The sequence below is a fragment of the Vicia villosa genome, linkage group LG1, assembly GCF_029867415.1.
Source record: "Vicia villosa cultivar HV-30 ecotype Madison, WI linkage group LG1, Vvil1.0, whole genome shotgun sequence".
Lineage (NCBI taxonomy): Eukaryota > Viridiplantae > Streptophyta > Magnoliopsida > Fabales > Fabaceae > Vicia > Vicia villosa.
Window position 1 is genome coordinate 90,478,731 of NC_081180.1, and position 27,095 is coordinate 90,505,825.

Here is a 27,095-nt window from a genome sequence, read left to right on the forward strand (position 1 = left end):
GTGTTGCTTGAAGAAGAAGCAAGCATATTGTTGGATTGTTCAGCTGCAATTCTTGGATGTCATGCTTACAACTGGTTCTGGGAGTAAGCGTTGTGTAATCTCTGTTGATATATGGCTATTTTCTGCTGCATAGCATCTGATGCATAATCCTATCTTTGAAAGAAGATTTCTAGGGTTATATGGTTTTCAACAGAATTTGTAGCAGATTGTTTTCAACTTTAGTACAAGTGTCAAAGATACTTGAGATATTTTCTCAAGTCCACTCATAAAGGCATGGTTATTGAGGTTGAAGAGGTTCAAATGATCAGTGCTCCTCATATTCATCTGCAAAGTTGTTTGATGATCTTCAAAATTGTCAAGAATTGTGTGTTCCAAGAAGAAGGAACTGATGGCATACTGGTATGCAGCTACCAGTTGAAGAACAGATGTTCTGGTGCTAAACTTATGTAGTGTGAGTACATTTGTTTGGAACCTACTCCTGATCTGGAAGAGGAGACATCTGCTTTTTGTGTTGATTGGTCAGAATACAATCAATTGAACCTTCCATCCCAAATGTTAGTTTATCTCAGGCATAAGCTTATGGGAGTTGGAAGAAGAGCTCAGTGCAAGTGAAAGGATTCATTCAGGTTTTCTTTTCAAGACCTCTATGAAAATTCAAGATGAGCTTATATCTGGTATGTTCTTTTGATCAAAGGAACCAGATGTGTGAATTGTTTTCTTAATCATAGAACAGTTAGTGGTGAAAACTGAATACTGTGTATCGTGCATAGTGAAATATGGTTTTGAATATTGTGTGATGATTCAAGGGAGTCAGATTACTGTGTGGAATCTGAGGTATTTTCAGGAGTTATGTCATAAGTGAATCTGTTCCAGAAACCGAGTTGAGGGAATCTCTTCATGAGGTACAGATTGTGGCATCCATTATCTCAAAGTCAGAAGAGAAGTCTGAAGAAAAGTTTATTGAGATATGGCATATATTATCCCTTAATCATGACTGATGTGTAGCTGAGTTGATGATGTTGGTCGTGCTTTCTTTGTCTTTCCCCAAGTGTCATACAGGAGATGTTGAATGAGAAATCCAAAGAGTCTAAATGAATGATGTCATAACAGATGTTATAACATCATTTTCAAGAAGAATGCTTTCATGTATGAAGAAGAGATCATTTAGAAGGACCTGGTGTGAGCAGTAAATTCTATCTGAGTGACTAATAGGTGCTGTGATGGGAGACTTAGTACTTATTGGATGTACAGCATGAATACAGATTCATATACTCTGTCGGGAGCTAAGTATGTGTATGAAGTGTCCATGGTCTGATTTGATCTATGCATCAATTATAGTTCTGTGTTATCTTCAATTAAGCATTAAGAAAGGCAATGGTTGTCTGGTGAGTTGATTCAAGAAGAAGAAACATATAGGAGATGGTGAGTATCTTGATGGGAGCTGGATATTTACATCAACTATGTGGAAGAAGAAGAAGATGTATGTGATGCTTTGTTTTGTATGTTACATCACAACACTTGAAGACACCAGTAAAGATTAGGTTCAGACCTATCTGTTGAAGAGATGTTCAAGAGCTATTTAGAAGTTTCTTCTATTTCAAGGTACATGAAGTGGCAGTCTGGATCTTGTGTAGATAGCAAACTAAGGATTCCAAATTTGGAAAGTGTGGCAGTTCCAAATGAAGAATGCTTCAGGTTAAGGACAATTATTCAAAACATCCTTATGGTGTAATTCTCAGGGGGGAGTATGAAGTATGACAAGACATCAATCAGTGTAGGTGGTGGAACACTCAGAGATATTGATGAGATTTCAAATCTGATAAACTAATTTCTTGCGTGATGTCACAACATCACTATATCTTGTTGGTTTGGAAAATTATCTAGAATCTAGCATGTGAAGGATGAAGAAGCAACATTAAGTCTGAAGTGACCGTTCGAACTTAATGTGGATTAGAATGAGCAGATTCTGATCTTGGTGATGGTAACATGTTCTGGCAATTCGGGTTTACTTTCATGATGAAGACTTCAGTAGTGAGTATGACTATGAAGACAGAAGTTTGGTGAGATGATCAACATAGTTGTGGATAAAAAGGATTCTTCTAATTCTAATTGGAGAGTATGTTAAGCATTATGAGAAACATCATATCAAGGAGGATTTCAAATTATCTTGGCAGACCTTGATCAGAGTGCAACTTGGTAGGGTTATGATCAACAAGTGGAAGAAGTGGCAGTTCTTTTTGTTGAGTTTGTGGCAACCTTTCTATGGAAGCATCAAGTGTCAAAGGGTTATTTGTTGATTATTTCAGGTGGAGATAAGGTGGTAGACTTGAATCTGTTGAAGAAAGAGAAGTGGAGTTAGTTGAATGTACTGAACTGTTCAACTGTATCTTAATGTTATACAAGATGTTATAACATCTAAATTCTGATGTGAGTATCTTTTGTAAAGGAGTTACTTTGTAATAGTGAAGTGTGTCAGCTAGTTAGTTGGGCAGAGGGTGCGCTCTTGAAGATATGAAGATGCGTCTTATATTTTCCATTCATCATTACAAGTTTTTGAAGGATAGAAAAACACTTAGAAAGGGGGGGTTTGAATAAGTGTAGCTTTAAAAACTAGACAGATAAAAACAAATTGCACAGTTATTTTTATCCTGGTTCGTTGTTAACTAAACTACTCCAGTCCACCCCCGCAGAGATGATTTACCTCAACTGAGGATTTAATCCACTAATCGCACGGATTACAATGGTTTTCCACTTAGTCCGCAACTAAGTCTTCCAGAGTCTTCTGATCACACACTGATCACTCCAGGAACACTGCTTAGATACCCTCTAAGACTTTTCTAGAGTCTACTGATCCACACGATCACTCTAGTTACAATCTGCTTAGTTCACTCCTAAGACTTCCTAGAGTATTCTGATCCACACGATCACTCTAGTTCCTTACAACTTAATGTAATCAATCTAAGAGTATTACAAATGCTTCTTGAAAGCGTTAATCACAAACTGTGATATTTCTCTTAATCGTTTAAGCTTAATCTCACTAATATATTACAACAGCAATGTAGTGAGCTTTGATGAAGATGAAGATTCTGAGTTTAGATTTGAACAGCGTTTCAGCAAGTTTGATATGAGTTGTTTTAGTGCAGAATCGTTAACCTTGCTTCTCATCAGAACTTCATATTTATAGGCGTTGGAGAAGATGACCGTTGAGTGCATTTAATGCTTTGCGTGTTCCGTACAGCATCGCATTTAATGTTATACGCTTTTGTCAACTACCTCGAGCCTTGTTCACGCTGTGTCTACTGACGTAGCCTTTAGTAGCTTTTAACGTTACTTTTGTCAGTCAGCGTAGCTTTCCACTTGTACTTTCTTCTGATCTGATGTTTGTGAATACAACGTTTGAATATCATCAGAGTCAAACAGCTTGGTGCATAGCATCTTCTGATCTTCTGACCTTGAAGTGCTTCTGAGCGTGATACCATCAGAACTTCAGTGCTTCTGTTCTCTTGTTCTTCTGATGCTTCCATAGACCCATGTTCTGATTCTGCTTCGACCATCTTCTGATGTCTTGCCAGACCATGTTCTGATGTTGCATGCTGAACCATTTGAGACAAAGCTTCTGAGCGCTGAATTATGCGTACTCTTTTATATATTTCCTGAAAGGGAAATTGCATTGGATTAGAGTACCATATTATCTTAAGCAAAATTCATATTATTGTTATCATCAAAACTAAGATAATTGATCAGAACAAATCTTGTTCTAACAATCTCCCCCTTTTTGATGATGAAAAAAACATATATAAATGATATGAATTTGCGATCAGAAAGAACAGACGGCAAAAGACAAATTACACAGCTATAACATAAGCATATGAATATGTCTCCCCCTGAGATTAACAATCTCCCCCTGAGATAAATAATCTCCCCCTGAAATAAATACTCGAAGAACTTTAATAAAAGACTTCCCTGATTATTTCGGTAGAGACGATCATATAAGCTTCTGTCTTTAGAGAATTCATAGCTTCTGACTTCTGCTTCCATAGGACAGCTTCAGAACTAGAATTTCCTTAGATCCCTAGAACACTCACAGCTTCTGATTCCTGCTTCCATCTAGGACAGCTTCAGAACTTGAATTTCTTTGATCTTCTGAACATTCACAGCTTCTGATTTCTGCTTCCATTCAGGACAGCTTCAGAACTTGAATTTCTTTGATCTTCTGAACATTCACAGCTTCTGATTTCTGCTTCCATTTAGGACAGCTTCAGAACTTGAGTTTTCTGGATCTTTAGAACATTCACAGCTTTGAATTTCTGCTTCCCTCGGATAGCTTCAGAGCTTTGAATTTCTACCAACATCACTTCATGCTAGATTTGTATCAGAACATTGTTGAATGTACCAGAGCATCATCAGAGCATCTCTACATCCTGAAATGTTACAGAACAAAAAACTAAACGACAAAAGTCAGCATGAATGAGTTAGAACATAAAATGTAACTTCTAACACATTATATGTATCAGAGCTATAACATTATATGTATCAGAGCCATATAGGCTGAAATAATGTATCAGAGCAAATAGAATTTTGTCATAGCAAATAGACAGATATGGATCAAATTCTATTATCAGTGCTTCTGATTCATTCTTCTTTCTTGCTTCTGATCTCTGAAGCTTGACAGCACTCGGCTTGCTTCAGTTTCCATGGTTTTGCTTCTTGTGTTTGCTTTGAAGATTCTCTTCACTTCTTTATACCTGCAAAACACTTAAACCATATAGAACTTGCAGTTCTTGTTAGTAAATGTGTGGGAGCTTTACCCAGCAACTGATAGATTAATCAAATCATTTATCATTTATCTTCTCCCCCTTTTTGTCATAACATCAAAAAGCAATATTTCAAAAGATTCAGATGTATAAAACGACAAATAAATTCACTGGAATGTAAATCAAAGAAACTTTTCATTGATAATCAAAAGATATTACAAAAGGTTCCTATGTTTAACAAGATGAGAAACATTCCTAGCAAATACATAAAAAGTCATCCCAAGAGGAAATGACTACAAAAATTAAAAACAGCACCCTAGCAGGACACGCTCGGTGTCAACCCATCAAGAATCCCTGTGGACTCTTGTCTTCCAGACTAGAACCTCCACTGTAGGAGAGATCCAAGTGACCAAAGAGGAAGAGAGGGACAGTTCACAGACAGAGAGCTAATGTTGCAAACGGGGCTTTCCCTTAACATAGAAGTTAAGAATATCATTCTTAACCTCCTCCCATAACTCAAGAAAGTCTTCTGTCTTTGGGTGAAAGTTGATAACAACATCAAAGAAGAGGTCTGACTTGAGAGGTATTAGGAGAGCCATCCCGAGATATGTAGAGATCTGTCGCCTTTGAGTCATAGATCTTCACCAGGCTTAGGGTAAACGCTAGGTTTGAGCTAGGATTTTTTAAAAAAATTTGTTTGAGCAAGATACGAAAACGGAAGAGAGCGAGAGAAAAACTTGATGAGGAATGCAAAGAGATAGAGAGAGATGAGAGGGAAAGAGAAGAGTTTGAAGAGTATTTAAAAGAAAATAAAATGAAACGAATGATGAAAAGCATTTAATGTTACGTGACGTGAGGAGAGATAATAAAGTCAAATGAGGTGACTGGCACAGTTACCTATGGTCGGCGTCCCTTCAACTGCACGCACGTTTATCCATGAATAGTAACGACAGGTTTACCATCCCGAGATAAAACGTAACAGCTGTTTTGCTTTAAAAGAGGTTCTGAATCAACTTAGACAATGAAACGTTAGTAATAACCGAATCATAATTTCTAAAAGATTTCAATCAGAACTTCTGATTTAAAAAAATTGTCCATTTTCATTTCAGAAGATACTCATACATGAGAACTTCTCATCTTCTCATTCTGGGCATAAATCCATACTGATGTTCTTCAGAATGAACTTAAACCTATCTTCAGCCAGGGGTTTTGTAAAGATATCAGCCCATTGATGGTCTGTATCAACAAAGTTTAAAGATATAACACCCTTCTGAACATAGTCCCTTATGAAATGATGTTTAATCTCAATATGTTTAGCCTTTGAATGAAGAATAGGATTCTTAGATAAACATATAGCAGAAGTATTATCACAGAATATAGGAATGTTACTCTCAAATATCTGATAATCTTCTAACTGACTCTTCATCCAGAGCATCTGTGTACTACAACCAGCAGCAGCGACATATTCTGCTTCTGTTGTTGATAGAGCAATAGTTGCTTGCTTCTTGCTATACCAAGAGATCAAATGACTTCCAAGAAATTGGCAACTTCCTGAAGTACTTTTTCTTTCAATTCTGTCTCCAGCATAGTCAGCATCGCAGAATCCTAATAAGTTGTATTCTTTAGATTTTCTGTAAACTAAGCCAACATTAGTAGTACCTTTCAGATACCTTAGAATTCTCTTAACAGCAGTTAAATGAGATTCTCTAGGATCTGATTGGAATCTAGCACACAAACAAACACTGAACAGAATGTCAGGTCTAGAAGCAGTCAGATATAGAAGAGATCCAATCATACCTCTGTATAACTTCTGATCTACCTTCTTACTTACCTCATCCTTACCTAGGATGCATGTTGGATGCATAGGAGTTTTGGCTTCTTTGCAGTCTAGAAGATTAAACTTCTTCAGAAGTTCCTTCACATACTTGGTTTGGTGAACATACGTTCCTTCTGATGTTTGATTTATTTGTATTCCAAGGAAATACTTGAGTTCTCCCATCATGCTCATTTCAAACTCAGCCTGCATAGACTCAGCAAACTCCTTTCCAAGTGTAGCATTAGATGTTCCAAAAATAATATCATCTACATATATTTGACAAATTAAAATATCCCTTTTAAAGGTTTTACAAAAGAGAGTAGTGTCCACTTTTCCTCTAGTGAAACCATTATCCAGAAGGAAAGAACTTAAGCGTTCATACCACGCTCTGGGAGCCTGTTTCAATCCATACAATGATTTCTTAAGTTTAAAAACATGATTAGGAGACATAGAGTCTTCAAAACCAGGAGGTTGATGGACATAAACTTCTTCATCTATATAACCATTTAAGAAGGCACTCTTAACATCCATCTGATAGAGAGTGATGTTATGTTGAGTGGCAAATGAAATTAATAGACGAATAGATTCTAACCTGGCCACTGGTGCAAAGGTTTCTGTATAATCAATCCCTTCTTGCTGACTATAACCCTGAGCCACCAGTCTGGCTTTGTTCCTTACCACTTCTCCTTTCTCACTGAGCTTGTTTCTGAAGACCCATTTTGTGCCGATTATATTGAATCCATCTGGTCTAGGAACAAGATCCCAAACATCATTCCTTGTAAACTGATTCAGTTCTTCTTGCATAGCAATTATCCAGTCTGGATCTTCTAGAGCATGATCAACAGAAGTTGGCTCGATCAAAGATACAAGACCTAATTGACAGTCTGCATTGTTCTTAAGGAATGCTCTTGTTCTGATTGGATCATCCTTCTTTCCAAGAATGACATCTTCTGAATGACCAGAGATGAGTCTGGATGATCTTCTGACAGATGGTTCTTCAGAAATTCTTAGATCCTCCAGAGAAGCTGATACTTGATCTTCAGATTCTTTGCTTCTGAGAAGCTCTGCTTCTGATGCGTTGCTTCTTGGCTCAACAACTTCTGATATATCAATATCACAATCTGCAAAATTATCAAACTGCTTTGGTTTTTCAGAACCAAGCTTATCATCAAACCTGATATTGATTGATTCTTCTACAATCAATGTTTCAGTATTGTATACTCTGTAGCCTTTTGAGCGTTCAGAATATCCAAGAAGGAAACATTTTTGTGCTTTGGAATCAAACTTACCAAGATGATCTTTAGTGTTCAGAATAAAGCATACACATCCAAAAGGATGGAAATATGAAATGTTGGGCTTTCTATTCTTCCACAATTCATAAGGAGTCTTATTTAGAATAGGTCTGATAGAGATTCTATTCTGAATATAGCATGCAGTGTTTATTGCTTCTGCCCAGAAATGCTTAGCCATATTGGTTTCATTGATCATGGTTCTGGCCATTTCTTGCAGAGTCCTATTCTTTCGTTCTACAACCCCATTTTGCTGTGGAGTTCTAGGACAAGAGAAATCATGGGCAATACCATTTTCTTTGAAGAATTCTTCAAAGGATCTGTTCTCAAATTCACCACCATGATCACTTCTAACCTTTATGATTTTACACTCTTTTTCAGATTGAATCTGAATGCAGAAATCAAAGAACACTGAGTGAGTCTCATCCTTGTGTTTCAAGAATTTTACCCATGTCCAGCGGCTATAATCATCTACGATGACTAATCCATATTTCTTCCCTCTGACAGATGCTGTTTTGACTGGGCCAAACAGATCAATGTGCAAGAGTTCTAATGGCCTTGAGGTAGAAACAACATTCTTGGACTTGAATGCAGGTTTGGAGAACTTGCCCTTTTGACATGCTTCACAAAGAGCATCTGATTTGAATTTCAGATTAGGGAGTCCTCTGACCAGATTCAGTTTGTTAATCTGAGAGATCTTTCTCAAACTAGCATGACCTAATCTTCTGTGCCAGACCCACTGCTCTTCAGAAACAGACATAAGACAAGTCACCTTCTGACTCATAAGATCTTGCAGATCTGTCTTATAAATGTTGTTCTTCCTCTTGCCTGTAAATAGGATTGAGCCATCCTTCTGATTTACAGCCTTGCAAGACTCTTGATTAAAGATTATATCATAACCATTGTCACTCAATTGACTGATAGATAAGAGGTTATGTGTTAATCCTTCTACAAGAAGTACATTAGAAATGGAAGGAGAGTTACCAGACTTTATAGTTCCAGAGCCAATTATCTTGCCCTTCTGATCTCCTCCGAACTTGACTTCTCCTCCAGACTTAAGCACCAGGTCTTGGAACATAGACCTTCTTCCTGTCATGTGTCGTGAGCATCCAGAGTCCAGGTACCATGACATGTTGTGCTTTGTCCTTTTTGCAGTCAAGGATATCTGCAATAGGAATAATCTTATCCTTAGGTACCCACATTTTCTTGGGTCCTTTCTTGTTAGATTTTCTCAAGTTCTGATTGAACTTGGGTTTAACATTGTAAACAATAGGAGGAACAGCATGATAATTTTTAATGTGAGTTTCATGATATTTCCTAGGTTGTGTCACATGCTTTTTGGTGTGTGTTAAGTGAAAACTTTGAGCATGTGAAGTGTGCCTAATATCATGGGAGTGGCCATACTTGAACTGATCATACAATGGCTTGTATGTGAGTTTCATTTTATCAACAGGTTCAAGTTTGTATGGGGTTTCACCCTCAAAACCAATGCCGACTCTTTTGTTTCCAGACACAGCATATATCATAGAAGCTAGCTGACTTCTGCCAATACTTCTAGATAAGAACTTCCTGAAACTTAAATCATATTCTTTCAGAATATGGTTTAGACTAGGAGTGGATTTTTCTGAATTAGAAGGAGATCCAACATTATTGGATAATTTTAAAAGTTTTTCTTTTAATTCAGAATTTTCCAACTCAAGCTTCTTTGTTTCAAATTCAAATAGCTTTTTCAGCTTTTTGTATTTGAGACTAATCTGAGACTTGAGTTCCAGAAGTTCAGTTAGACCGGAAACTAACTCATCTCTAGTAAGTTCAGAAAATACCTCTTCAGAATCTGATTCTGATGTACATTTTGATTCGTCATCTTCTGTCGCCATCAGCGCACAGTTAGCCTGCTCATCTTCAGAGTCTGAATCATCTTCTGATTCATCCCAGGTTGCCATAAGACCTTTCTTCTTATGAAACTTCTTTTTGGGATTTTCCTTCTGAAGATTTGGACATTCATTCTTGTAGTGTCCAGGCTCATTGCATTCATAGCACATGACCTTCTTCTTGTCAAATCTTCTGTCATCAGAAGATTCTCCACGTTCAAATTTCTTTGAACTTCTGAAGCCTCTGAACTTCCTTTGCTTGGTCTTCCAGAGTTGATTTAGCCTTCTGGAGATCAAAGACAGTTCATCTTCTTCTTCAGATTCTGATTCTTCAGGATCTTCTTCTCTAGCCTGAAAAGCGTTAGTGCATTTCTTGATATTAGATTTTAATGCAATAGACTTACCTTTCTTTTGAGGCTCATTTGCATCCAGCTCTATTTCATGACTTCTCAAGGCACTGATGAGCTCTTCCAGAGAAACTTCATTCAGATTCTTTGCAATCTTGAATGCAGTCACCATAGGACCCCATCTTCTGGGTAAGCTTCTGATGATCTTCTTTACATGATCAGCCTTGGTGTATCCCTTGTCAAGAACTCTCAATCCAGCAGTAAGAGTTTGAAATCTTGAAAACATCTTTTCAATGTCTTCATCATCCTCCATCTTGAAGGCTTCATACTTCTGGATTAAAGCTAGAGCTTTAGTCTCCTTGACTTGAGCATTTCCTTCATGAGTCATTTTCAAGGACTCATATATGTCATAGGCCGTTTCCCTGTTAGATATCTTCTCATACTCAGCATGAGAGATAGCATTCAGCAAAACAGTTCTGCATTTATGATGATTCCTGAAAAGCTTTTTCTGATCATCATCCATTTCTTGCCTTGTCAGCTTTACGCCTCTGGCATTTACAGGATGTTTGTAACCATCCATCAGAAGATCCCATAGATCACCATCTAAACCCAGAAAGTAACTTTCCAGTTTATCTTTCCAGTATTCAAAGTTTTCACCATCAAATACCGGCGGTCTAGTATAACCATTGTTACCGTTGTATTGCTCAGCAGAGCCAGATGTAGATGCAGGTGTAGACTTTTCACTTTCATCAACCATCTTTTACTGAAGCGTTTTTCTCTTCCTGAATCTTTTCTAAACACGGTTAAGTGCTTGCACCTTAGAACCGGCGCTCTGATGCCAATTGAAGGATAGAAAAACACTTAGAAAGGGGGGGTTTGAATAAGTGTAGCTTTAAAAACTAGACAGATAAAAACAAATTGCACAGTTATTTTTATCCTGGTTCGTTGTTAACTAAACTACTCTAGTCCACCCCCGCAGAGATGATTTACCTCAACTGAGGATTTAATCCACTAATCGCACGGATTACAATGGTTTTCCACTTAGTCCGCAACTAAGTCTTCCAGAGTCTTCTGATCACACACTGATCACTCCAGGAACACTGCTTAGATACCCTCTAAGACTTTTCTAGAGTCTACTGATCCACACGATCACTCTAGTTACAATCTGCTTAGTTCACTCCTAAGACTTCCTAGAGTATTCTGATCCACACGATCACTCTAGTTCCTTACAACTTAATGTAATCAATCTAAGAGTATTACAAATGCTTCTTGAAAGCGTTAATCACAAACTGTGATATTTCTCTTAATCGTTTAAGCTTAATCTCACTAATATATTACAACAGCAATGTAGTGAGCTTTGATGAAGATGAAGATTCTGAGTTTAGATTTGAACAGCGTTTCAGCAAGTTTGATATGAGTTGTTTTAGTGCAGAATCGTTAACCTTGCTTCTCATCAGAACTTCATATTTATAGGCGTTGGAGAAGATGACCGTTGAGTGCATTTAATGCTTTGCGTGTTCCGTACAGCATCGCATTTAATGTTATACGCTTTTGTCAACTACCTCGAGCCTTGTTCACGCTGTGTCTACTGACGTAGCCTTTAGTAGCTTTTAACGTTCCTTTTGTCGGTCAGCGTAGCTTGCCACTTGTACTTTCTTCTGATCTGATGATTGTGAATACAACGTTTGAATATCATCAGAGTCAAACAGCTTGGTGCATAGCATCTTCTGATCTTCTGACCTTGAAGTGCTTCTGAGCGTGATACCATCAGAACTTCAGTGCTTCTGTTCTCTTGTTCTTCTGATGCTTCCATAGACCCATGTTCTGATTCTGCTTCGACCATCTTCTGATGTCTTGCCAGACCATGTTCTGATGTTGCATGCTGAACCATTTGAGACAAAGCTTCTGAGCGCTGAATTATGCGTACTCTTTTATATATTTCCTGAAAGGGAAATTGCATTGGATTAGAGTACCATATTATCTTAAGCAAAATTCATATTATTGTTATCATCAAAACTAAGATAATTGATCAGAACAAATCTTGTTCTAACAGTTTTCCTGTATGAAGCACAAATTATCTCAAATAGGGGGAGTGTCTTCTTAGTTCAAGATATAATTCTAGAAAATTATCTTGGTCTTTATACTCTATCATCATAATGAAGGTGATCCAAGTCAGCAGGAGCTTTTTCAACTTAGTTAGAGGAAGTTTCCTATGAAAAGGTTTATTTAACAAGATGTATCATTACAGTCAGTTTTTCTGGGTATGGTTGAATCTAACCATGTGCGTCTGGTATCCACAAATCTTAATCTGTTCTAGTGGATGCATGACAACAAGTGTTGGAAGGCTCTTCACAGTTGCAGTATACAGTCTCAAGGTGATCAGAACAACAGAAGTCTATGACTAGTGAGTCAGTAAAGGAGAAGGAGGTCTATTACGTGGTTCATAGGATGCTTTGTCAAAGTCTCTTAAAGAATCTTAAGCTATGTGCTTGAGGGGTGAAAGAGGGACAATGTCTGACAGGATGTCATGACATAGTTAAAGACATTGATTCTGCAGAGTCAAACAAGGAAAAACTGCTTTGGAAAGAGTAATTGCTTTTAGAACTGTTTCCTAATTAATAGTTTGACCGTTGAACAAGACCAAAGACTATCGTTACTTCCTATGATTCTCAAATGGCTATAAATTAGCATCTTCGCAGCAGGCTTCAGATATCAAATCTCTCAAAGATGTGTTTCGTGTGTGTTTGTGTTGGGTGCGTCCAGATTTGGTATTGCGTTGGGTTCCTCTACCAAAATCTGCTCAGAATAACACAGGGTGGGGAAAGCATGAATCTCTACCAATGGAGTTACAGCAATAACAATGAGCACGCATCTTCTTGTTCAGTCTTCGAGAAGGGAGACGTTTTAGTTGTGATTTGTGATCTGAGTTATGAACACAATTGTGATTTGTGTTCTGAGTTACAAGGGCTAGTTCTTGGAGAACTACAGTGGCAAGAATTGGTTTTGGTATCTTCTTCCTCATGTGCAGGGGGAGTTACAGGTTCTTCCATTGCATATTATGACATTGTATACATCTTTGTCATATTATGGCTAAAAAGGGGGAGAGAGGCTGACGCTGATTTTGCTACTGTCAAAAGAAACAAAGGAAGATTTGAAGACAGAAGTAGAAGCAGACTGAAGATGTTATGATGTGGTTCAGCCTAGGTATCCTGAAAGTTGAAGCAGCTGCTCTTGGAGTTAATGTGTATTTATTATTTATGTTTAGTTTTAGCCAAAATAAGCCAAAGGGGGAGATTGTTAGTGTGCTCTGTTCTGTATTATTGTCTTATTGGCATCCATGCTTGGCTAAAACATAATAGCAGCTGAATGTAATATAATGTACTCTTGCGAATATTAAAAGAACAAAAACAGGTACTAAAACAAGATGTTACAAGGAATGTCATGACATTAACCATGACATCGCGCCTGCAGAACTGAGGAAGGAAGATTCAGTTTTGGTTTTAAAAGATACAGAATATTCTATGTGGATATTATGTAATCCTATGTGGCGCAGTCTTAAAGGTCAAAGAATCAAGTCAGAATATTGAAGAATCAAATCTAAGATTGAAGTTTCAGCAGTTACTAATTTAGGAGATAAATTAGGTAACTTATGATCAAAAGGCCTTGTTTGTAGCAGAAGAAATCTGCTGATTTATAATAGCATGGAGTGCTGCGATTTTAAGCCCAAGTCCAACTAGGATCAGGTTATATATAGGAATCTTTGTAGCCTTGTAAACCTAACGATCATAATGTAGTCATTAGGGTTGTTGTTTAAGTGAACCACCCAGGTTGTGGGATGGTCACTGATTTATGCCTCGAAGCCTGTAGGTAAGAGGTTTACTTGGTTCACTCAGAAGCTGTGAAGCAATGAGTGAAGATTGTGTTCTTGGAACTACTCCAGTATGTATATTTAAATTGTTGGTGATTAAGCTGTCGATGCAGTGGCTGAGTTGTTGACTGCTAGACATCATTGCTATGATTGGGAGTGGAATGGAGATATTCCATATCTAGGGAGAACCTAGGTAGAGGGGTCATTGGGTAGTGATTAAGTGAGGAGTTGTAAACTGGGAGTTTAGCTCTGAATTGATACTGCTAATAGTGGACTTCATCCCTGGCTTGGTATGCCCCCAGAGTAGGTTGATTGAACCGAACTGGGTGAACAATTCTGTTGTGTTGTTTATGTTTCTGCATTGTTTATTTGTAAGTTCAGTTTGGATGTCATAACATCGTGCATGACATCAGTGTGTGATTTAATGACTGTGCTAACACAGAATCTCTGCTAAGCAGATTTGTTAATGGTAACTGAACTGATATGGGATCCCAACACTTCCAGACTTCTGGATGTTAGATGTAATAAATAATTGAGGGATCTGTATGTACTGCCTCAGCCAAGCTGATGACAGACCAGATGTCACAACATCGTATATGACATCTGGGGTCTGTCTTACCAGAATTTCATGATCCTCAGGAGCATGTCATCGCCATTAATAATCAAATGGCGGTGATAGGCCCCACCGAGTCCCTGAAGTGCAAGCTTATGGTGAGCACATTGAAAGATGTAGCTTTGAGATGGTAGATGAGCCTTCCTCGACAGTCCATCGCGAATTACCAAGATCTCACTAAGAAATTAGTCCAACACTTTTCGGCCATTAAACGCCGGAAGGTGTCTACTACTACTTTGTTCATAGTCCGGCAAGGTCACTCCAAGTCTCTTAGGGAGTACCTCGCCCGATTCAATGAAGAAACCACTAAAGTGTCTCACCCCAATTAGGAGTTGTTCGTTGGAGCCTTCCTGCATGGACTCTGGGTCGGACAGTTCAATGATTCACTAGCCCAGAATCTGTGTCCAACATGGACGAGATCATTACTCGGGACAAGTGCTACATAAAATGGGAAGATAATAATCGAGAGAAAAGAATTCGGGATTCCTCCGAGAAGCCAAAGTCTCGGAAGGGAGATCACGGAAAGAAGCAAGACCCTCAACTAGCTGTTCCCCGGGAGAGGAGAGACCACAGAAGCCGCTTCAACAATCCCAGCAGCGAGAAGGAGCGCACACCACTCTAAGCACTAGAATGAGTGACATATTCCGGGAAGTAGCCCATCTGAACCTCATACCGGATCCTCCCAAGCCAAAAGAGGCTAACGCCATGCTTGGCAGGGATTCAGAAGCATGGTGCAATTATCATCGCCTCCGGGGGCATACCACCGATGATTGCAAGCAGTTGAAGAAGGAAATAGAGAAGCTCATCCAAAGGGGACACATGTCTGCTTACACGAAAGATGACCGGAAAAGACTTCCCGACAGAGAAATAGCTCTTGAGGACTCATCAATTTGGCTCTCTGAACATAACCCTCAGAATTCATGTGGTCATATGCATACTTGACTCCATCACAGTCATTCTCCAAAACCTGAACTCTCCGGGCTTCTCACCACTACCTTCACCAGGGCCTCGCATATGGGCAAGCATGTCAACATCTCTTTGACAAGCATCTTCGCTCATTACTGTTCAATTCTTCTTTGGAGTCGGGTGACATTGCTCCTCAAAAACTTCTTGAGTTAGCATCTCCTGTTCAAGCTGCTCCATAGACGAAGACTTTGAGGCCGTAAACTTCTTACGTTTGCTGGTCCGGGTCTCAAGGCCGGTAAGGTCAGACTTGTTCTCGGTCGGGCCTTCAGTTTCTTTGCGAGCAGCATGGGACTGCACCAAGAGTTTTCTTTTCTCGGCAAGAGATAAATAAGTCATTTTATCCGCATAAAAGAAATACACTTTAATTAGAAATGCGTAAAAAGACAAAATAAATGCTTATCCGATAAAAAGGTCATTACCAAGAAAGGCCAGAAGTTCTTTATCAGGAACCGGAAGCAAGGATTTAATTTTCATTATTCTGAAAGAATCTAAGACTTTCAAACAAATACGCTCCAGTTCGCTTAGCTTCTCAAAGGTAAAATTACATATGGGAACAGGGTCTTTTGTCCTGTAGTGAGGAAAGCAGGTGTGGTAATCGGCTGCGTAGAGAACTTTGAGACAAGTCGGACCGCCATTCACTCTCACAAACTTGCCTTTATAATCCTTGTAATTACTGGTGTAAGCTATCAGAAAGCTTCTTGAAGGGATACCACTTATTTGTATCCAGCTATTCTTCTCTAAACCCTTCACCTCGAAGAAAGAGAAAAACAAACCTACTGTAGGAACAATTGAAACGACCTCACAAACTCTCTGAAAGGCTTTTATGAAGCCCTAGCTATTCGGACGGAGTTGTGATGGTGCTGCATTCATGGTTTTGAGAATGTCGACTTCAAAGTCCGAGAAGGGAATCCTCATATCAAAGGTTTCTATCACACTCGGGTAAGAGTAGAACAACTCTTCTTTAGAACTCGTTGGGCGAAGGGTACAAACTCTCACCCCGGGTCCACAAGGTTCAAGCACCATGTCATCCTCATTCCCAGTCGAGGAAATCCTTCTAAGGGAGCGAAGCTTCGCTATCTCGACTTCGTCAAAAGAGCTAGTCTTGTAGCTCATGACTTCATCGGCAAAAAGAGCGACTATCTACATAATGAATTCTACGGAACCTGGGAGGAAGAGGAAGATGAATCAGAATTATAATAGGCCTCGTTAAGAAGTCTATTCATTTCATCTTTCCCTAAACTCTCTTCCATCTCTCTCAAGAACGAATCTCATAACTCCTTTCTCTCAGCGGCATTAGTGGGTGTGGGAATGTCAAACATCTTATGGTATTCGCCCATACGTGCCATAGATGAATACGTTTGTTTTGATTGAAAAATAAACTAAGAGATTAAAAGGAAGAAAAGGAAACAATACCTGAGAAATAAATACTTGCTGGGAAACTTAAGAATCGGGAGTGTTTTTTGAACAAATTAGCTTGCAGGAAGATAATGATAGAAGCGTGGAGTAGAAAAGGGCTTAAATAGATTTTAAAGCAATAATGAAGGCTAGGCGAACAGATCCCTAAGAATACTCGTTCCCCATAAAAGCCATCATTGCTAGTGCCTAAAAATCCGCTAGACACGCAACCTATCATTCGACTGACACGTTTCAAACGACTATAAGTAAGAATCTGAGGACTTCATCCGAGCACATCTTCTCGACGAGAACGAGGACATGTACTCGGGGGGGTTTGTTCTGGGCTCGGGATTCTTGTAAGACCGCGGCCTAAAGACGAGCATACTCATACACGCTTCATAGACCTACCCGGTAATAACCTACAAGGCCAGTCGAGTATACAAGTTGGAAATGGGCTACTATACAGGTCTATCCGGGTTGTCGTAGCCGGATACAGAGGTATCATGAACGGGTACCTTAGTCGGGTACTGGTAAAAGCCGCGTAGGGACGGGATGCAGAGGGTCGTAACGTCTAGACAGGTTACACACAGCTCGGCTATAACTGATGATTGATTATGCCATCAATGATCAGGCATTTAAAGCCATCTCAATGCTTGTAATGTTTAAAGCTCAAAAGTCGCCTCTTTAATGAGGTCTTAAGGGCCAAAATAAAGCTATAAATAGGGGCTCTCGCAAGAGGGTTAAGCAAGACATTCATCTTGGAGAAAAGTGTTCAGTACACAGCCTCCAAATCTCCAAAGTTATTCACAAACACTCTTGGTTTAGCAGTTTCCCTTACCATAGGGGCAAGCTCAACTTATAAACTGGTTTTTACACAAGAACACACACACACACACACACACACACATATATATATATATATATATATATATATATATATATATATATATATATATATATATATATATATATATATATATATATATATATATATATATATATATATATATTCAGTAGATCTGGTTCAATAGCATTTTGTTATTCAGTAATTTATGTCTTTTTCCATTTCTACATGTATTTGTTTTATGCGCGAACGAACCGTAAAATATTAGAATGGTAAAATGTTTTTGTTCTGATACAGGTAATAACAGAATAAATCGAAAATATATTGCTAGTTTGAAACCGCAAATATACTTCCGATTTTCAATCAATTTTAATAACAAATGGTGCGCACCGGAAATATGTTTTCGGTTTTGAAGTGGCATTTTATGAATTGCATAAGGTACTTCTTTAGACCATGGAGTGGTATAATTCCCCTTTATGTACTTTCAAAAATAATTATACTTCTCTCTTCTATTTCTCTTATATTTCTCTTATAACAAACGATCTATCAAATCTACTCAATTTCTTACATTTTTCTCTCTTCTTACACTCTCTCTTATCTATTTCTATCTTTGCCACTTCTCTTCTAAACCAAACACACTCTCTCTTATCTATTTCTATCTTTGCCACTTCTCTTCTAAACCAAACACATTAAAGTCCTAACTTGAGCCGCTATACCAGAGATTGATAATCTTGTGATGTTGGAAGAACACTATATAGCAACCATAGATCATATTAAGAATCTGCTTACATATCTGAAACCTTACCAATTTGCTGCAGCAGACAATCACCAAAAAGTGGTCCTGATACTATAGGAACAACATAGTTCCACACAACTAAAATAAGAGGTGACATATATATAAAACAAAAAAAAGCAATATTTACAATAAGAAATCATGGGGTAAAAGTGAAAGAATTTTATTCAGTGGAAGAAATTAGAGAAACTCTTTTTAAGTATAAAGAGAGTACAACTACACTCTCTCTTGCTTGTACATAACAAGTACCTCAAGTGAGTAACTACATAAGACTATACAGTAACAATTACAAGATTAGCTTCTAACCGCAAATCCTATAGACCTTGATTGCATCTCCAAAGGACTCAATTACACAACAAGGGATGTACCGGTAACATATTCTGTGAAAGCCAGAGCAATCAAACCCAACATAGCAATTCTTCCGTTCCACAACTCTGCATCTGAGGACATAATACTTTTAGATTTAGACTCAACACTAACACCTTGCAAAAATGGAATCAATGAAGCAAGTGTCAACAACACACTTGTCCCCAAGAACCATGGAACTCCACCTCCAGATATCTGTTCAAACAAACCCTGCCCTCTTGCTATCTCCACCCCCATTGCTGCTACAAAACCTATCATAGCCAATCTTCCATTGATCCTTTCAGGTGCTGGCCCACTGAAAGCCATCAAATCCGAAAACTTTGTGCTCATCTGCCATATCAATATCATTATTATTTATTTGAAGTGTCTCATTAATTTAGACCAAAATCAATGCTTTAAAAATCTAATCTAACAAAAAAACAAAAGTAACAAGTATGTGTTACAAAGCACACCTTTGGAGGACGAGTATATGCTGGTTGTGGTGTTGGTGCAATTGGGGTAATTGGATCTACAGGCACCTTTGCTTGCTCTTTCTGCTCATCCTGAAAAATATTATAAAGTCATTAGCTACCAATCATTCTTATAGACATAATTTAAAATGTTTAAAATAGGTTTGATAAAACCATAATTACCTCAGCCATGGATCGTACTTTGAGGTTAACATTCCTTCTGAAACTTGGCGTGTACACAGAAGGGATGTTGCTGAATTGGTTAACTCTTGACCTGCTAGAAATGTTGGTCATAGAACTTGACATGATAGTTTGACAAGATGAAACAGCCATTGATAATAGAATAGTTTTGAGAATCTCTACACTCTTTGACTACTACACTTAATATGGTAAAAGGTTTGGTAAGTATTGCATACAAGAAGGTTGTTTAAATAGAATAAAATGAAAAGCATATTGTGAGGGATATTTTAGTTCCACCTAACGTATGAAAAGGTCAGAAAGGTTATTGAAAGGAAAATGTTCCATGTAATGTGTAATTGGATCACGTGGGTTCATTTGTCCACCCATGGTAAAAGCATCAAACGTGGCTCAAGTTAGAACCAGAAAGTCCTACACGCAGAACTTTGAGGCTGTTTGGGGTTGTAAACTTGGTACATTCAGGACCTCAAATAATGTTTTTACTGCATATCTTTTTTTCATATAACATACAAGATACAACTTTAAAATAGTTTTTTAATTTAATTAATTTTTTAAGAAATTTATGACATAGTTTTAATTAAAAATAATTTTAATACTAGTAAGATGAGTATACAATTTATGTTTATGATGATTTTAAAATTAATTTTATTTTTTAAATATTTATGTTGGGATTATGTTTTTAGTCTTGAAAAATATTTATAGTTTTAGATAATTTTAATTTCAAATAAAAATACTAAATATATATGAATTATATTTTTATATTTATGTCCTAAAATTTAGTATATTTATAAAAATTATTTTAATAATGACTATTTCATCAAGTAGAATTATTTTCAGTAAGAATCACTTTTTATGGAAAGTTTAAATATTGAGCATAACAGATAAAATTCAGTGAGGTGATCTTCATATAAAAAATTTAAATCTTAAGCATTGATTAAATCCAACGATTGATATTAATAGTTCTCGTTTCTCACATAAATATTAGTTCTCATTGGATACGCTCCCATATATATATATATATATATATATATATATATATATATATATATATATATATATATATATATATATATATATATATATATATATATATATATATATATATATATATATATATATATATATAGGGGATGTATCAAGTAGGAGGAGTTTTTAAATAAGAAATAAGAGGGTTTAATGCTAACCATTGAATTAATCAAGAGAGAGAATTAAATTATTTATTAAAATATTAATATAATTATTATTTCTCTCTCTTGATTAATCCAATGGTTAGCATTGAATCCTCTTATCTCTTATTTAAAAACCCTCCTACTTGATATATTCCCTATATATATATATATATATATATATATATATATATATATATATATATATATATATATATATATATATATATATATATATATATATATATATATATATTCAAATTGCATGTTACAACTTTATATATATTCAAATTGCATGTTACAACTTTATGTAACTAAAAATATATATTATACTACGAAAGACTGAGATCTTTATTTAATTATTTATATATATTTTATTGCCACTATCAAAGCATTTTTCAATTCTTTTGAAGTTTAAAAATAAATTTATTTAAATGTAGCACGGGGAAAATGTGTTATTTTATACAATTATTTATGTTAGTAATATAGAAATTAATGAGACAAATATTTATAAATAAAAAAATATTAGACAAACATACATAAATAATATATGAGTTAAATAACATTATAATAATTATATGCTAATATAAACAATTCTTAATTATTTTATGATCACCACAACAAATATATATATATATATATATATATATATATATATATATATATATATATATATATATATATATTTCATTTTACTACTTGTGTGGATTTTATAATAATAAATACTTTATAAATTAAATCGATTACATCAACTTTAACACAAATAATAATATAATGAACACACCAGTACACGTACAAACACACGTGTATTCATATCAAAATTCGTACGAACTGATGGGTAACAAACCAGTACCGCATCAATACCCGGAAAAACACACGGGTATATACTTTCCTTATTTACATTTTGAAAACAAAAGTGTGAGTACCACACCAGTATCCGTGTCAACGCACGGGTAACACATTAGTACCGTCTGAATGCATGGGTAACCTTACCAGAATTCGTGCGAAACTACTTGTTATTTTAATTTATTTACAATTAAATAAAATATAAATAAATATATTTAAAATAATGCATGAATCCAAGTAGGGGAAATGTGTTATTTTTTAATTATTTTTGTTACTAATAACTTTGTTTTAGCATTGTTTTAATTTAAGATACAATATTTTTAAAAATTGTGCGTAATACAGTGTTACCCGTGCAATTGTTTCACATAAAGTTAATGATAAAAATATTGAATACTAACGGGAATATGAAGTTATTGCTCAAACTATTGAATATTAACGGGAACATGAAGCTACTAATTAAAATATTGAATATTAGCGTGAACATGAAGTTATTGATCAAACTATTAAATATTAACAGAAACATGAAGTTACTAATCAAAATATTGAATATTAACGGGAACATGAAATTACTGATCAAAAACATGAAGTTAGGGATCAAAATATTGAAATATTTAATAATAACTGGAACATAAAATTACTGATCAAAATATTGAATAATAACGAGAACATAAAGTTATTGATTAAAATTTTGAATAATAATAGAACAACTTTACTATTGGTTTAAATATCTTCATATTTGAAGTGGCTTGTTATCACTTCACTGTTGAGAAGCGCCAAGGGATTTTTGCTTAGGCTAACATTTGCAGCTTCAGGCCCACACCAGTGAAGTGTAAACCTTGTTCCACCACATTAAAACCCTCGCATGAGTTACAAGTTGGAGCTATTCAACTCGGCGAGGTGACAATTGTGTCAAACTGTTATAAAGCGTTATTTTGATCATAAAATTGTCGATGTGGGACTTATCAAAGTTGTATAATGATAAAAATGAGAACTTTGTGTGCAAATTAACTAACTACTTGAGTTGATAAGAATTTTCCTCAGTTGATTGATTAGTAGAATGAAAATGAAATGAGAAGGAAGAAAAAAAGCATATGATGAAAGCTGAATGTACTAATATAAGTTGTTTCCTATCATCTGATACTAGTTGTTGCAGTTTGATATTTGTATATCAAAAGAGATGGGATAATCATGACCATATTTCCTCTGAATTTGAAGTCAACCCATTGTCAGTTGCTTGAAAACAAAACTCAAATTGTATTAGTAAAAGCTATGTATTTAAGCTTCTGAGTTCTCAGAAACCAAAAACCTAGAACACTCTACATAACTCAAACTCTTACACTGAATAACAAAACTATTGAAATAACAAGCTAAAGACACTCTATAACCAAGCTTTTAACATTGGTTAAGCTTGCAATTTTAACAACTTACAAATACTCTATAGTCTTAAACCAAGAGATGTCACCTTTTTTATTTACAACAGAATCACACTCAACACTATAATAATTAATCAACCACGAGTGTAGATAAAATAAACTGAAACTCAAAAGGTTTTAGAGATCTTTTTTAGAATTTTTTTTTAATAATAGACATCAGATATTTAAGGATAAACCTCAGTGTAATATTTTAAACCATAATTATTTGGTTTATTCAAGAGGATACAGGTTAAAAGAAAACTATAATCATCTTTCATTGATTATAATGAGCTTTTGAATTAATTGTCATTGCGGTTTATTTTGTTTTTGTCTTAATCACAAGTTGATTGTATTTGCATTCCCTTAGACATGTTTTTGTAGGTCATCCTCCTAACAGAAGAGGGTACAAATGTTAATCCTCCCTGTTGTAAGTACTTTGTTTCTAAAGATGTCACCTTTCACGAAAATGTGTCTTACTTCACTCGTCATAAGTAATAGGGGGCATGAATGACTATGAATCTAAGTTTAAATTTTTTATCCTCAGCTATAACTTATCTATAACACTAGAGTCTACCTCTGAGACTAAGTTGTCGCTTATTGTGAGTGAAATTACTCCTGGTCATAGTCTTGAATCTATATCTAGTCTTATTTTGTATCCTCCGTTGTCTTCTGTTTTGTAGGAACCACCACCATTGGTACCAATTATAGTGTATCATAGAAAAAGTAAATTCGATCTGCTACAAAAAAAAAAAACAACTTCAATCACTTGAACCACATGTAAGTAATGAAATGGATTCTCCTATTGGTGATCCTCAAATTTCTCATACTTGTGACATTGATTCGAATGATTTACTCATGGCTTTAAAAAAAGATAAAACATCTTGTCTCTCCAAGTATATGTATCATATTTCTCACTATTTCTCCTCTTAACATTTTTCCATACAGTATCAAAGTTTTATTATAGCTTGATTTTGGAAGAATCCCATCATTTGTTAAACAAACGTTGAAATATAAAAATTTGGCCCAAGTTATAAGTGAGAAAATAAAAGCTCTTGAGAAAAATTGTACTTTAAAAATATTTAAGAGGCAGAGAGGTAAGAAGGCAGTTGGACGCAGATGGATCTATTGTGCAAAGCACAAATCATATGCCACATTTGATCATTACAAGACAAGACTAGTAGTAAAAAGTTATACTCAAACATATGACATTGATTATGAGGAGACATTTGCACCAATAGAAAAGACTCGTATTGTTCAAATCTTATTATCTCTTGTTGTTTATCTTGGATGAGAAATACAACAATTTAATGTTAAACATATGTTCTTGCATGAAAACTTAGAGGAGGAAGTGTATATGTATATTCCATCTGATTTTTTGTACCACATGTGGAGCCAACAAGGTTTTTCAATTGAAGAAGGTCACATATGGCCTAAAGCAGTTCCCTCTAACATGGTTTGAAAGATTCGCTAAGGCATTTAATGTTGCAATTGCCTGAATCATATGTTTTGAAAGTGAAACTAATTATAACAGTACGTTTTTATGTTTGGAGTTTTGCATGAATGTCTAATATGTAAAAATATCTATAATTAAATTGAAATTTTCTATAAAAAAAATCTCAAAAATTTAAGATTTACAGTGTGTTTGTTTGAAGTGAATCAGCGACGAGAGAGAGAGAGAGAGAGAGAGAGAGAGAGAGAGAGAGAGAGAGAGAGAGAGAGAGAGAGAGAGAGAGAGAGAGAGAGAGAGAGAGAGAGAGAGAGAGAGAGAGAGAGAGAGAGAGGTGAGAAATGAACTATTTCTTCTACTTGGTTTATCAAAGAAATAGAGGAGAGAGATAGCTATGGTGGGGCCATGCACGTTTTGCTTTCTACGCTTACATGCAAAGAAATAAAACTGTAGCAATTTTTCCACATATACCCTTTAACTAATTGGTGTCCATAATGCAATGTAGGCCCTTAATTTCAATTTATTACATAATGCATACATAGTAGTAATACTTATTCTTTTGAATGCATGTCAATAATCAATAATATAAATTAAATAAATTTATAAAGTAAATTTGATTAGAGTAAATTAATGATTTAATATACATACGTATACAATCATATGACTTACTCTATAACTAAAAAATAATTTTTTAAAAATAATTATTGATTTTTAATTTAATTAAAATAAAATATTTAAATTTACTTTGCTAGAAAATAATCACTACATATTTAAAAGAGTTGTTATAAAATGTAATTTAAATAATTAAAAAAAATCATTTTTTAATTTAAGGGTATTTATGTAGGGAAATTCTTATTCCACTCTATACTTTTCTAGCGCATCACGTGAAGTTTCAAAAATGTCCCTCAAAATCGGAAGTATATTTCCAATACGCACCATAATTGATATTAACGTTAAAACTAGCCGAAAATATAACTACGGTATGGAACCGCAAATATATTCTCGATTCGTTTGACACCTAAAAGGTGCGCTGCCTCTTCCCATCCCATTACAGTTTAAAAAAAAACAAAACACACTCACTCTCTCAAAACTCTCTCAATTTCATTTTCACTGAATCAACCGCATTTGCAATCGAAGTCGTTCTAAGGCATCAAGTATCAGTGTATCAAGTATCCAACAACAACAATCAATCAAGTAAGTTGATTTTGAAATTTTTAGAGTTTATGTAAAATCAACTTAAATGTGTGTTTTAGGTCAGAAATTAGGTATTTGTGGATTGTTTTGAATATTATACATCATTTCTAAGGTGTTAGACATGTCTTTTATATGATCAATATCCATTAATTTGATTTTTGTTGTGGGGATGGGGTGTCATTGACGCACCTCTGAAATCGCAGCAGAAACCGGAAATATACTTTCGATTTTCATAACAAAACCGCAAGTATATTTCCACTTTTTTCCCTTATGTTTTTCAAGCTTGTTTTCAACATTGGTCCTTGAGTTAACATTTTTTGTGCTTCTACAGGAGCAATGACTGACAAAGCATCTTGATTGAGACACGGTAGGGTAGCACAACACGCCTCTGTGCGGAGAAAAAGGAGTCAGGCATCCCAGTCTCCTCCTGAATCTAGATAGGCCGTACCGGATGCACCAGCTTCATCTCTCGATGTTCCTCCGGCTACTCCCACTACTTCGGCCTCCCGCAGCAGACGGTATTCTCTAGTCCATCCTTCTCCAACCCCGTCCTCTCGCAGACACTCTTATCCACCTACAGCATTTGAGACGGGAGAGACCTCGGGTTCTCATGCGACACCAGAGGTACCAGAGGCCCAGTCTCAACTTCAGCCAGAGCCTCCATCCCAGCCTCAGGCGACGCCAGAGGCGGCTCATGCACAGCCTGCACCTGCACTATGAGTAACTGGGGTATGATTAATGCGTTCGTCGAGAGGTGACACCATGAGACATCTTCGTTTAACATACCACATGGTGAGATGACGATCACACTAGACGACGTTATGTGTCTGTTGCATCTTCCTATCAGAGGAAGATTCCTGAATCATAAGAGGACCGGTAAGGAGGAGGCGTTGGATCAGTTGGTTGAGATGTTGGGAGTTACCCTTGAGAGTGCCCTGGGAGAGATTGACAAAACCCGAGGTAGTCACGTCAGGTACAGTTATTTGGCTGAGGTGTTTGGGGAGGAGGTACAACATGCACGAGATACCAATGGTGATGCCGAGCAGGTTACCATGCACAGGAGGTATGCTATTAGAGCATACCTTTTGTATCTTGTTGGCACATAGACTTTTGTGACCACCAGTGCCACTTACACCGATATCATGTACCTCCAGTTTTTTGCATGTACACGAAGTTGGACGAAGGGATTAAGTGGAATATAAAACAAATAACTGGTAGCATGTCACTGAAAAATTCATATTTAATTCTTCTTGTTTTAAAAAATTATAAAACTTGGTAAATAAATATTTTACAGTATTCTAAACATATATAAAAACAATTATTCAAAAATTTAAAAATTAAAGGGTAATTAAACAGTTTTTAAAATTTTAGAAAATAGTAGGGACTGAAATTACATGTATAAAAATTTTAGAAGGACCATTCATTGAAGGAAAATTTTATAAGGACTAAAAATGCAGGGTC

The 27,095-nt window shown here is 36.0% G+C and overlaps 1 protein-coding gene across 4 annotated transcripts in view; it reads right to left on the bottom strand.

Moving 5' to 3' along the window:
- LOC131643501 (early light-induced protein, chloroplastic-like) overlaps positions 1-19,816 on the bottom strand; it is a 48,405-nt gene extending 28,589 nt beyond the window's left edge. Inside the window, exons 1-3 of one of the 4 annotated variants that reach the window (XM_058913739.1) lie at positions 19,555-19,815; positions 19,375-19,464; positions 18,701-19,252 (exon numbers count right to left, since the gene is read on the bottom strand). In XM_058913739.1, coding sequence (XP_058769722.1) covers positions 18,905-19,252; positions 19,375-19,464; positions 19,555-19,704 — 588 coding nt within the window. In that variant the 5' untranslated portion in view covers positions 19,705-19,815 and the 3' untranslated portion in view covers positions 18,701-18,904. Of the gene's footprint in view, positions 1-18,700; positions 19,253-19,374; positions 19,465-19,554 lie in introns of those variants that run through there. The other 3 variants (XM_058913740.1, XM_058913737.1, XM_058913735.1) reach the window with 3 other exon arrangements.
- Between the last annotated feature and the right edge of the window lie 7,279 nt (positions 19,817-27,095).